Raw genomic sequence first — 12,317 nt, 5'->3', positions numbered from 1 at the left:
CTCATACCGGCGTCAATATTCAGATTTATCGTTCAGAGGATCAGAGATAGAGTCGCACTGTTCGTATGTATGGCCCTTACCGTCAGGCTAGTACCGATATGGCTAGTGTAACGGACGGGGCCTATGTCAAAGCGAGATGGGACCAATCAGAGTGCATATATCTCGCTCACTTTTGGTGATCGACTGAGGTCTTAATGTAGTAGGTGTGTATCAAACAATACATACGCTCAGAAATAGTTTACGAAAATATGCTCCGTGCTCAACAGATCTACACAGCTTCAAATAAGCATATCGAGGTCACGTGTAGCTTTCTTTACAACACTCCTCTTCGATTTTCTTTCTGCTCCTCAAACCAGGAAAATCGAGGGAACGAACTTCTTATAGTGTTTTTTTAATTTGCTAACCCTTGCTCTTCTGCTATCAAAAAGACCCGTCCAGCCCTGTCAGCAGCATTAAGCGAACACACTAGCCCCGTTGGAGCTAGCACTGCTAAGCACTACCACGGTCTGGCCCCCTTCGTTCTTTTGTATCGTTCCCTGTTTTGGCGACGCTGCCAACGCGCATTTCCCTGTTTTGTCGTCGTCGTTATCCTGCCTCCTGAGTCGTACAGACGCATGCATCAGGAAACATCCATGCTGATACCGACCTTGTTCTTAAGGATGGAATCAGGTGGTTTGATTGCATGCTGCATTCGTATGTCTTCAGGCCGTGTATGACCTGACTACTAGTCACTACGGAATATACTTGCGGTGGTTCTTATCAGCGGACAGATTTCTTAGCTTGTTGCACATCTGATTGCATGACGAGGCTCTGCCATGACGGGATTGCATCGACATCACAAAAGCGGTCAAGAGGATGGCTGTGAGTGGTCGGCAGTTGTGCTGTAGAATCGATATCGATCTGACAAGACTTTGTCTTGTTGCTGGAACGTGCACTGACTGTACGGATATGGAAGGAGTATGGAGTCCAGTTCATGGAGTAGACCTACCCCCATGCAATTCTATCAATTCTATTCGAGACCTGCTACGCTCCCATGTAGAATGAAGCTGACTGGAGAACGGCACTGGAGATCAACGCCTGTGGCTCAGTGGCTGATCCTTATCAGCGGGGCTCGTTCGACCCTCAACATGTTCTAGTAGATGTGTGTGTGGTGCTCCGACCCAGACCCCCCCGCCAGCGTCAATGTCCAGAAATGCCAACTCAACCACCTACATGTCGATGTCGAAGCTCCCACTGAAACAGTGAAACTAGTTGCAACTAGCAAACTAGAAGTCCGAGCCATCCGAATCCTCGCCTACACCTACATCCCCAACACAGTGCAGACAAGCCCCTTCTTTTTCTGGTGTAACGGCCGTGCACATCCCCTCATTTCGTCTACATCGTAGAGACTAGAGAAACTTGAAGCGAGAATGGACACCGCAAGGCGGGGTAGCTGATAGCTTTGTGTGAGCTATCAGATACCTTAATTCCACCATGCGAGTCCGTTGTATGTATGTACATATACAATCCCTGTCTCTATCTGTGCTCATCCCTGTCGTGTACACGCAACGTTAAGATGCAAGCAATCAGATTAAGGACGGATATAATTTGACTTTTACGTCCAATTTTGACTTTAGCATGGGTAGTGGCGATGCATAGTATGCGACAAAAACAGATACCTAGTAAGACACAAGATACATTGATACATTGATATATGAGCCATCCTCCATTGCGGAAGCCATTCCCGTGCGCTTTTTGTCCAAGGGAAGAGAGACTCGACGCCGCCGCACTGACAGCACTGACAATCCAGCGTCCGGGTGTACCTGGCCTAATCATTTTCCTTCACTCGTCTATGGCTAGTCGTCCACTATTTGACGGTAGTTGATGGTGGTGATGGTGGTGATGGTGGATATCAGCACAGACGCTATCCACTACCTACATCCTGTGCATATACCATATATAGATAGAATTTTAGCTAGGTGAGCTTTGCGTTGCCTCTATATTGTCTCTGGTTGGATGTACAAAGTGGCTATTATACCTTGCCAGATAGATAGTGGCAACTTAGCGATCGGACTATCATAATAAACTTCGATATGGGTACATGCTTTGTACATGTATATGTACATGTACATATATCGAATTTAGAGTTTGGCATCGTATGATTTCTGTGCTTCGAGACTTGGTCGAATGTATCAATGCATGTTTCGGTGCAGACCGACTTTTTGTCGATGCACACTGATCAAGCGTGTGTTCAAGATGTGGTAGAGCCGAGGAGATACATACCTACCTACAATCTTCAGACTCCGATTCCATGCCCCTTGAATGTTTCATTGTCACATTTGATAGAAGCATCGTCGTACGCTCCGAGGCTCGTCCTACTACCCCTCATACCATTGTCTCGCTCGGATCGTAGATCACAAATATTCGATACTCTTTTTTGTAACGCCCGGAATTCGGATGCATAGTGTGACACTGACTCAGTAGGTCAAACCGCAACGCGATTCGATCAAAGGCCCAAGACCAAGACCAAGACCAAGTGGCGTTGCGACTATCGGCCGATATGACAATCTAGGTAGGTAGGTAGGTAGAAAGTTTGAGTTTGTGGAGGCAAAGTTGACTCTTGCGATTTTGGTATGCTATACACAGCATAATACTACCTCAATCCGGCCTGAACCGACATCAAAACGATGGGGAAGAGGGGTGCATGATTGTGGCTCSACCAGTTCATATTGTTAGATAGGTTTACTAGTTTCAGCCGGTATGCACCCATCTATACCTCGATACACGTGTAGGTACCTCAGTATACCCTCTTGGATATAGACCTAAACTTACCCATTTGGGAAGGCAATCACCCAATCCAGCAAAATGTGGCACTGCCACTGCTACACCCTCCATCTGTAGAGTTCGTTGGCGATTTGCCACGAGATTGATGATAAAAAATTCCTTTGTGGTGTGTAGAATGGCCGTTGTGTGTCTCCGTGTGTGATTATATTCATGATCTGGGGCAAAAGCGAGGAGCTTATTACACTTGAAACGATTGTATGGAGGAAGTATGGACTCAGCCGATCAGAAAATCTCATCAAAGGCATGTAATGTAAGTTTCTATGTGATTTGACTACTCATTTGCACCACCATTGCCATCATCCGTATTGTCATCACTAGTGTCCTTAACATCATCACTACTGTCTTCCACCTCACCTCCATCCTTGACCCCTTCTTCCCCCTCCATCGCCTTCACAAGTACCTTTGCAGTATCATAATCCAAACTATCCTGCGCAGTAGTCTTGCCACCATAGGTCTTTCTCTCCTGTCCATCGTCCAAATTCACATCCTCATCTTCATCATTATCATCTCCCTCGATTTCATGCGTAAATCTTTCTCGTTTGTGTCGCTGATAGTAAGATTGAGGAACCGTCTTCCCTCCCGTAGAAGGATGCGAAAACGAAGACCTTTCCGACGTCCCCCCAGCTTCGCTCCTATACGATGATGATTGAGGCGACATCGACCCATCATCGAAGCCACGCTTCTTCCCTCCCTTTCTTCCTGCCGACGACGACATAACCATACTCTCAACCATAGCCTTTGCCTGATTCTCAAACTCCGCCGTGACCATATGCATTCGTCGCCTTGAAAGCATCCTCTCCACCTCCTTGACAATACCAACTTCCGCGCTCTTGAGAAATGTGTTCTCGTTCTGCTCTAAGCGGTTCTGTAGTGCTCTGAGATGAAGTAGTCTCCCCTGTAGTTTCACGTCGGTCGGATTTGCCGTGACGCATTCTTCGAGATCCGCGAGGGCTCTTTCGAGTCTTTCTTGCTGCTCGAGACGCTTACGTTGTGCGCCTGTCATGAATGAGTTTGTGACAATGTACCCTCTGCCATCAGTGGGAATCATGTTTGCAGCTGGTAGTGCGGTATGTACATGCCCGTATGACTGTGTGGATATGTGTCGTTGCGAGGCGCCAGCTAGGTGATCAAGATCTTTGTATGACTCCCCTCCTATGATGATGTCTTGTTTTCCTCGACGATATCCATTGCGAAGGTGTTGTGGTAAACGTTGACCTTGCTGTGTCAAACCTGGCATTCTTTGGGTGGTCAACAGTTTCAGGCTTGTGCGGAGGGGCTTTGGACGTTTGATTCTAGGCGCAAAGACTCCCACTACATCGTCATCATCGTAGTTGTCTGCCCTGACGAATAATTCTGTATCATCTGACGTTGCGGTGTTCCTGAACGTCTGCTCAGGTGTAGTGAATCCAGGCAAGAGAGTACGGCTGTCTGATTTTTGTCTACTAGACAGAACTGTGAGTTAAGGATATTAGTATTGAACAATAGGACAGTAAAGAGGGTGGACGGACCTTCAGGCTCCTCCTCGCGGGTCTTGTCGTCGTCCTCATCGACACACTCCTTGAAAAGGTCCAGTGTGAAAGCTGGAGGTCTGAACAGCGATGTTTTGTCTGGGGACATTACGATGTTCTTAGTGTCATGCTGTGATTTTTCAATTGAGATGATCTGTAGGGCGGGGCGGGCAACTTCGGTGTCTTGAGAGGCTTGTTCTGGAGAGCTAAATGAAGTGAGGTCGATCACATCTCCTGACGGTCCTGGGCCATCATTGGATTCCATTGTGGTAGAGATCGTTGTAGAAGATGCTTTCTAATTGTAGTGAGATAAGTGAAGCTAACAAGTTAGATTTGAAGTATGAGGTAAGGTACATGTAGTGGTGAAGCCCAAGAGGCCGTCGACGTGGGTACAGAATGAAATTTGGGGGGCTAGAGGAGTCAAGATTAGCCCATCAAAAAGAGAAAACCAAAGGATAATCGTAGTAGTACCTGATTTGATGCCAAATCCGCTCGTAGTAATGTCTGAGATGACAGCCAAACTCTGATCGAGAAAGGACTTGGGATCAAGTGAAAAGTGAACTGGCCAAGAACTGTGGGACATTTGGGAAAAGTAGAAGAATCTGAAACTTGAGACCAAAGACGAGGAAAGAGAAGAAAAAGAAGAAGGATTTTCGGCGGGTAGAGGAATTTACCTTCAACACACAAAGCCATGAAGGGATCTCGGATGAGTTGACCACCACATTACAAAAGAAAATGGTGTGAGAGGAAGGAGGAGTCCAAGAATTCGGGATGAAAGTGATACATCAATGGCATATAAAAGGATCATCCATGGTCAAGATGTAGTGTAATTGTGACTGGATGTTATACACAAGTTGCATGTGAGAAGACGATCAAGTGAGGTCAAGGAACTCAGCTAGAGATATCTGAAGTCGGCGATCCCAATTCTCAATGTGGTGAGTGATATGAGAAGTGAGGAGTTCAAAGATTGAATCAAAGCAAGGAATCAACAACTGTGTGAGAGCAATCGTCAACTTAAAGGTCTCGGGTCGAAGAAGCATACCACTGATGACGACGAGGAATCCCAAGAGGTACGAAAGTGAAGATTCTAGACTATCTCAAAGCACCAATTCTTCTACCTTCGTAAGTACATTGTGCAACCGAGCTGAGTCGAACTTATCTATTCGTGATTACGCAAAATCAAGCCTTGAACATCTGCTTCCCATAGAATAGAGAAAGGTGCTGATCAAATACAATCCGGAAACAACAACCACAGAGTGTAATATCGAGATGACCCCAAATCCAGAGCAAAGGCGCCGACAAGAGTGCATCAAATTCCAACCTACCAAGCCCTACACTCGAGAAAGGCTAGAGCAAGCAATCCGCGTCTTTGGAAGGCACAAACCCGTCGCAACGCGTAAGCAGTCATATGCAATCGGGGATTTCGCTGCCTGTTACAATCTCCGAAAACGAAATGCATCTCAATTGAGAGAGATTGACATGGATATACCGGATGACGACGAAAACGATGACAATTACGAACCCAGCACACCTCGTACTCGGAGAAGGAGGGCTATACAACCCCAGTCATCGACACCTGTTGAACCAGCACCAGCGTCGCGCATAGTCAAGCTTTCGTTCTCATCGGTACGTGGCAAGTCTTTGCTACTACAGCTGAAGCATGCAGATGTTTTCCGGGATTTCGTGGATAGTGACGACGATGAAATAGCCGATGCTCCTTCTAGTACCAAAAACGATTCAAAAGATACCGCTCAAGAAGATGTATCCATGGAAGACTCGGAGGGAATCGAGCGAATAATTATCACAGCTTTTGCTCATCCCATTGATTGCGAACTCGGCAATAATTGCGGCTCTCCATGCGATTTCTGCACAGACTTCACATTCGGAATGTTCGGTCTTGGAATTAAGACCGTGTCAGTGATCGACCATGTAACTTGGTTCGAGGAACTCTGTGGCGGCCATCGCGACGACGGACAGGAGCCCACAAGAATGTGTAACGTGTGCGCACTTACACGATTGCACATCATGAACTGCGGCGGTCATCAAGTAACAGCCATCCCAAACTATGATCCATACACATTCAACATCCAAACCGCATTCAACAGTCTGGGTGGACGTAGGCTTCGAGGCCGACGCCATCAAATCAACGAATGGTGCTCGTTCTGCATCAATCCCGCATTCTTCCGCTGTTCAACGACCCAGATCATCGATATATTCGCAAACGACATTGAGGATCCGTCGTCACCAGAAGCCCAGGGCTGTGGGCTGCGTCTTTGTCAGGGCTGCAAAGATCTCATGGATGAGCATCGGAACGATTTCGATCGAGTCATTGCGGCACTACCTGGTGCGACGGAGAAGAGAGCTGATGCCGAGTTTTTGGTTAATGGGAGTGATCTAAACAGATATTTTAGCGAGTGATGATGTTTTGTATTTAAGCATAGATCTCGGGCAATTTACCTCTTTGTAGAGTTTCATATTCAGCACCGACAATAGCGAAGCAATTGGGGCCATAGGTGCTCTCGAAACCCATTTTCCAGCAATCTTGACCGCCAAAGAAGTTTTTGTAACGCCTAAAAGTAGGAGCTGGTGGAAAAACACAGAGTTAACAAAGCTATAAAGCGGGGGTTGAAAGAACTAATGTATAAAGAAGATGACGAACGTAGAGGCCCTCGAGTTAGGGCTCACTTAGGATTAGGGTTATAAGCTGGGCATGTGACAGCCGTTGTAGATGACGTCGTATCTAATGTTGCTCCACTTCCCCAGGCCTTCTTTATCAACTGACACCACAACCTCGGCTTTTGCTCAGTTATCTATTCTATGATCTATCTCATCTTGCCAGACTAATATTCATCATGCATCTCTAAAGACTAGCTAGTGCAGCAACACAGAAACCATGGCAGACGACGACAGAACCATATACGAAGCAAGGCTTGTATGTTATTGTTATTATCCATCCAGTGATATTAAGTACTATCCAGTACTAGGACAACTAATCAATCGTAGGACGCCTTTGAGCTCTACCACAAATACGAATACCCCGAACGTCCCAAGCCCAATGTCGACTGGAAAACCGCCGCATTGCGAGGCCCAGCCCTCCCCGCGCTGGGACACGCTGTGGCCGGCGCCGCGGGATCAGCTGTTTCCAATGTCGCGACTTATCCATTGAAATTGATCGTTACCAGATTACAGATGCAACGGCTCGCCGCACGTAAGAAGCAATCAAGCGGCGATAAAGAAGCAGATCGAAAAACGGGGTATGCGAGTATTCAAGACGCGGCACAGAAAATATATGCAAAAGAAGGCGGCATCCAGGGATTTTTCACTGGTGTTGGCGACGATACATGGAAGACCATTGCGGATTCATTTTTGTTTTTTCTTGCGTATACTATCCTCCGACAACGGAGACTCAATTCAAAAGCGAGCAACAACAACGGAAAGAAACGCGCGGTATTGCCGATTCTAGACGAATTGGCTATCGGAGTTGTCGCTGGAGCCTTTTCAAAATTGTGGACAACGCCGCTTGCGAATATAGTGACAAGAAAGCAAACTGCCGCGCTTGACAATCAATCCAAACCGATATCAACGAAACAAGTCGCCGCGCAGATCAGGACTGAAAAAGGGTTGATCGGGTTCTGGTCTGGATACTCCGAAAGCTTGGTCTTGACATTGAACCCGTCAATAACCTTTTTCTTGAACGAACTTTTGAAGTATCTGCTGCTCCCCCGACACAAACGAAAGAATCCTTCGGCCACGGTGACATTCTTGCTGGCAGCCATCAGCAAAGCTGTTGCTTCGGCTGTTACATACCCAGTCTCACTCGCCAAGACTCGCGTACAAGCAGACTCATCGTCGAGCGAGGACACGAAACCATCCAATACATTTGCTTTTAGCCTGTTCACAAGCCTTCAATCCATTGCAGCAGAGGAAGGAATTAGCGCTTTATACGACGGACTTTTCGGCGAAGTCGTCAAGGGCTTTCTATCCCATGGCATCACAATGCTGACAAAGGACATTGTCCACTCCAGCATCGTACAAACATACTACACGCTTTTGATCTTAATAAAGAAATACCCATCACCCGAAGAACTTATCGTCCGCGCCCGTCTCCAAGCCGAAGAATACGCCGAAGTTGCACGCGAAGGCGCAAAGGAGGTAGCCGAGTCAGTAAAAGAAGGTGTTTCGTCAGTGACAAGCCCGAATGTGTCGGTTGACATGTCCTCGAACGCGCCACCTGAGTACTCTCCGTTTGAGGAGACGAATGAGTTGGCAGAGATTGTGGGCGAGTATGTCGAGGATGATGCGGCGGAATGGCGGAGTTTGTATCATTGGTTTTGGAGTCGGATCAAGGGTTGATTTATCTATGTCTGGATGGCTATCATATTTGAGTTTGGCGTCGGGTGGAATTGATTCTCGTGGGTTGTATATGTGCATGTAATTGTCAAATAGTCTATCTAGTTTCCTCAACTTAAGTGCAACTTGGAACTATTCATCTAGTACAGATTGTATTGTGCCGATGACCCTTACAGATAAACGAGTGGCAGTAAGTTCACGAGACGGAAGAGGAAGGCTCAGATAGAGATAAATAAAGTAGTGGGTCGACAGTTGATATGACGTGCCGATTCTGCTGTCTGATCTCGACCATCTTTACCTAAATGTACATCTCTCACGAATTGACTCATTTCCCACAACCTAATTAGGTATCTTCTCAGAGATACTCCAAGCTGAGTTACAAGGCATGACTCAATCTGATATGGAATGGCATCCCGCATCCTTTTTCCGAACGGACATCATCCCGACAACCCCGTTTGCGATCCTGATACTCAACCAGCCGATCAACGAGAATGCATTTGACGCTGTGAGGAGACATGGTGCGTTCTTTTTACCTTCCTCTAAGCAATCTGATTGCAAGCAAAGCATGTACTGGAGTTTGTCGATCTATTGCAATCGCATGGAGAAAAATGGATACATACCCCGCGCCGTTTATGGGCGCGCATCTATCTCCTCACGTGCGCTGGATGAGATCCAATTATCCCTCCAACTATCCACCACCACGCGTAGATAATCTCTGCTCGAAATAATGTACTGACATCAACAGCATGCTACACCCTCGTCGCCGATGGCGGCGCAAACCGCTACTACGAACTCATGAAATCTCGCTCCATTGAAAACATCGATGTCCGTCCCCCCATCCCTTTCCCTGCGCCTCTCATCTGCAGTGTAACTAACCCTCGACAACAAAAAAGCTACCATCCTGCATCCTCGGTGACCTCGACTCAATTCACCCACACGTCCTCACACACTACAAAACGCACCATGTCCCCATCTTACACGATCCTGACCAATACTCCACCGACTTCACGAAATGCATCCGCTTCCTACACGCCCACGCGCACTCAATCCTCGCGCGCGAGAATCCGACCGTGGGCGTTGACAATCACGATTTATACATGACCTCCCACTTGACCCTACCATCTGCAACAGCAAAGAAAGAGCAGTTAGATATCGTCGTCCTCGGCGGTCTAGGCGGCAGAGTCGACCAGGGCTTTTCGCAAGTCCACCATTTATACGCCGCGTACGAGGAGAAAAGGCAATCTACCACCAACACCACCACCCCTATAAGCCAAGCCCAAGCGGGGGACCTGTATCTCCTCTCTGAAGAGAGTCTTTCCTTCATTCTGCCTCCTGGGAAGAATGTAATACACACGCCATTTACGCATCAACAAGTCCCTAGCCATCATCATGACGAAGAGGAAGAAAGGAAAGAAGTATTCTCCGAAAACGTGGGCATAATCCCGCTTTCGGGGCCAACGCTCATCTCCCTGACAGGTTTTGAATGGGACGTCACGCGCTGGCGCACAGAGATAGGCGGACAGTTATCGACGAGTAACCACATTCGCGCCGACAGACTAGAGGTCGATGTTGATGTGGACATCAACCGGGCTGTGCTGTTTACGGTTGAGTTGGGGGAGAGGTTTAAGAGGATTGTTAATTCGTAGTATCGATCTAATCTACTTGATTGAATACAAAAGATCGGGAATATAGAACGGAATTGTATTGCATTGCCAAAATAACCGATATATAATCACAACCAATAACTAGGCATCGACTATCAAAGGGGTGGGGGGGGGTAAAAATCAATGTGCACGAACAGGAAGCGAAGGGATATCTGAGAACCATACACACCAGGAAGACAAAAAATAGACTAAAACAATAAAAAAAAACGAGTACAAATCAATATAGCGACAAACTTAACGCCGTTTCGAGACAGGTCCAAAAGTCATATGACTTATTATCAACTTCGACAGGAAGCTGATCAAGAACAGAATCCCAAACATATACCATACCATACCAACCGCCGGTCAAACTCCACTGTCATTATTTATATGCATGGCATTTTTTCTCTGACCATTCGACATTCTTGTGATGTTCTGTATACGACCAACACCGAAGCGGAACGAGAGAGAAGAAGAAGAAACAAGAAATCTCAAGACGAATTTCAAGATTCAGTCCAAACAAATTGGACCCAGCACCTGCTAAGCAGTTACTTCCTCAAAACAGCATCATACAAGCTGACCAAGACTCCAACCGCCGATCCCGTCAACACACCAGGCCACTGTCCCGGAATAGCAACATTCACCTTCTCAATTGAGAAATGGCTAAAGGTACTCCAGAACGTGAAATGATTCGCAAAGACAAAGTACGAAATCAGCGCCTTGGTGATGTTGTACACCAACGGATCAAAGCTGGCCACCTGTTGTTGGACAGTGGATGAGGCACGACGCGTGTTATGCGAGTGCGTGGAAGCTTGCGCGTGAAGACTCAAGTTGAAAAAGTACGCCAAGGTCAATGGCAGCACAAGGCTGGTCGTCGCCCAGAGCAAGAAGGGTGCCCAGAAGGTACCAGTAATCAAGACGAACAGGTCAGGAATCTTGACCGAAAGCTCGGGCGTGTTCACAGTCTCAACCGCAGGAACGGTAGTCAAATAGCGCAAGGGGATCAATTCGCGCGCCAATCCGATCAATTCCAAAACCACGAAGATGGTTTCAATAGACTTGACGCTGCTGAGTGTAGCGCGCAATGCGTCGGAGCGCTCCGAGATACCGGACTTGGTCCACGCGTCAGACACCTTTTCGCGAACGATGGTGGTCTGGCGATCAATGGCGTCGGTGACGACAGCAGGCGAAGGCGGCAATGCCGCGAAGGAGAGCGGTGAACGCGCCGGAGTGCGCGTGGCGACTGCAGTAGACGCGGGGGTTTGAGTTTTTTCGGATTCAGTTTCCTCACTACCATTCATTAGTATTCGACGCGTCAAGTCAGAAGAAATAAACGTACGCTTCGGTAGAAGCCTTGCGTGTTCGTCGCGATACCCTCTTTTCCTCGCTTCCGACAGAGATGAGGGACGACTCGGACTTGGGTTCCTTCTTGACGGGCGACGACAAGCGCGCCGGCTGCGACAGGCGGCGGTAGTAATCAGCCAGACGCTTCTCGCCGGAGAAGATGGAGGAGTTAGCACGCAAATGGCTGTCGAGAGCGGCTTCGAGTTCGGCTTTTTTGAGGTCCGCGTAGCTGCCAAACATTAGCATCATCAATCAGGAGTATGGGCATTGTTTAGCGCACTCTTTCAAGTCAGAGATTTCAGCCAGCTCAGCCAGCTCTGTTTTGCGCAGAGCGCGCAGGTAGGGACCCGTGGAGGATGACGACATGATTTCAGTTCAGAGGAGTAGATGTATAGAGAAATGAGATCGCGTGGACCATGCGACAGCAATTTGATAGCAAATTGAAGGGTATTGTATACTGGGAGCGTATATATTAAGGAGGAAAATGGCAGGGCGTGGTGCGATGGGATGAGGTATGTTGTAGCGACAGCCGTGGGGGAAGAGCGGGCTTGTTTACATCGGGCTGGCTTAGCGTGTTTTTTTTTCCCAGCCACCGCTTTTTGCTTTACTACGTACATACTGATGACACGAGCAGTTTGCAGATCACGGT

General features: G+C 47.6%; 4 protein-coding genes across 4 annotated transcripts; 2 read left to right on the top strand and 2 right to left on the bottom strand.

The window, feature by feature from the left end:
* Positions 1-3,094: 3,094 nt before the first annotated feature.
* BHQ10_002682 (uncharacterized protein) lies at positions 3,095-4,596 on the bottom strand (the record flags this gene model as incomplete). Its single annotated transcript, XM_040874855.1, has 2 exons — positions 3,095-4,275; positions 4,332-4,596. The coding sequence occupies 2 exons, from the start codon at positions 4,594-4,596 to the stop codon at positions 3,095-3,097; spliced, it is 1,446 nt and encodes a 481-aa protein (XP_040731187.1).
* A 1,004-nt stretch (positions 4,597-5,600) lies between these two features.
* Positions 5,601-6,749, top strand: BHQ10_002681 (uncharacterized protein; the record flags this gene model as incomplete). Its single annotated transcript, XM_040874854.1, has 1 exon — positions 5,601-6,749. The coding sequence occupies one exon, from the start codon at positions 5,601-5,603 to the stop codon at positions 6,747-6,749; it is 1,149 nt and encodes a 382-aa protein (XP_040731186.1).
* A 475-nt stretch (positions 6,750-7,224) lies between these two features.
* Positions 7,225-10,327, top strand: BHQ10_002680 (uncharacterized protein; the record flags this gene model as incomplete). Its single annotated transcript, XM_040874853.1, has 5 exons — positions 7,225-7,263; positions 7,335-8,646; positions 9,029-9,199; positions 9,427-9,506; positions 9,575-10,327. 5 exons carry the CDS (start codon positions 7,225-7,227, stop codon positions 10,325-10,327), a joined length of 2,355 nt encoding a protein of 784 aa, XP_040731185.1.
* Positions 10,328-10,872: 545 nt separating this feature from the next.
* Positions 10,873-12,034, bottom strand: BHQ10_002679 (uncharacterized protein; the record flags this gene model as incomplete). Its single annotated transcript, XM_040874851.1, has 3 exons — positions 10,873-11,614; positions 11,664-11,897; positions 11,949-12,034. The coding sequence occupies 3 exons, from the start codon at positions 12,032-12,034 to the stop codon at positions 10,873-10,875; spliced, it is 1,062 nt and encodes a 353-aa protein (XP_040731184.1).
* Between the last annotated feature and the right edge of the window lie 283 nt (positions 12,035-12,317).

The sequence above is a fragment of the Talaromyces amestolkiae genome (genome assembly GCF_001896365.1).
Source record: "Talaromyces amestolkiae strain CIB chromosome Unknown scaffold4.1, whole genome shotgun sequence".
NCBI lineage: Eukaryota > Fungi > Ascomycota > Eurotiomycetes > Eurotiales > Trichocomaceae > Talaromyces > Talaromyces amestolkiae.
Note: the sequence above shows the minus strand (reverse complement) of the source record. Positions and strands in the feature narration are given on the sequence as shown.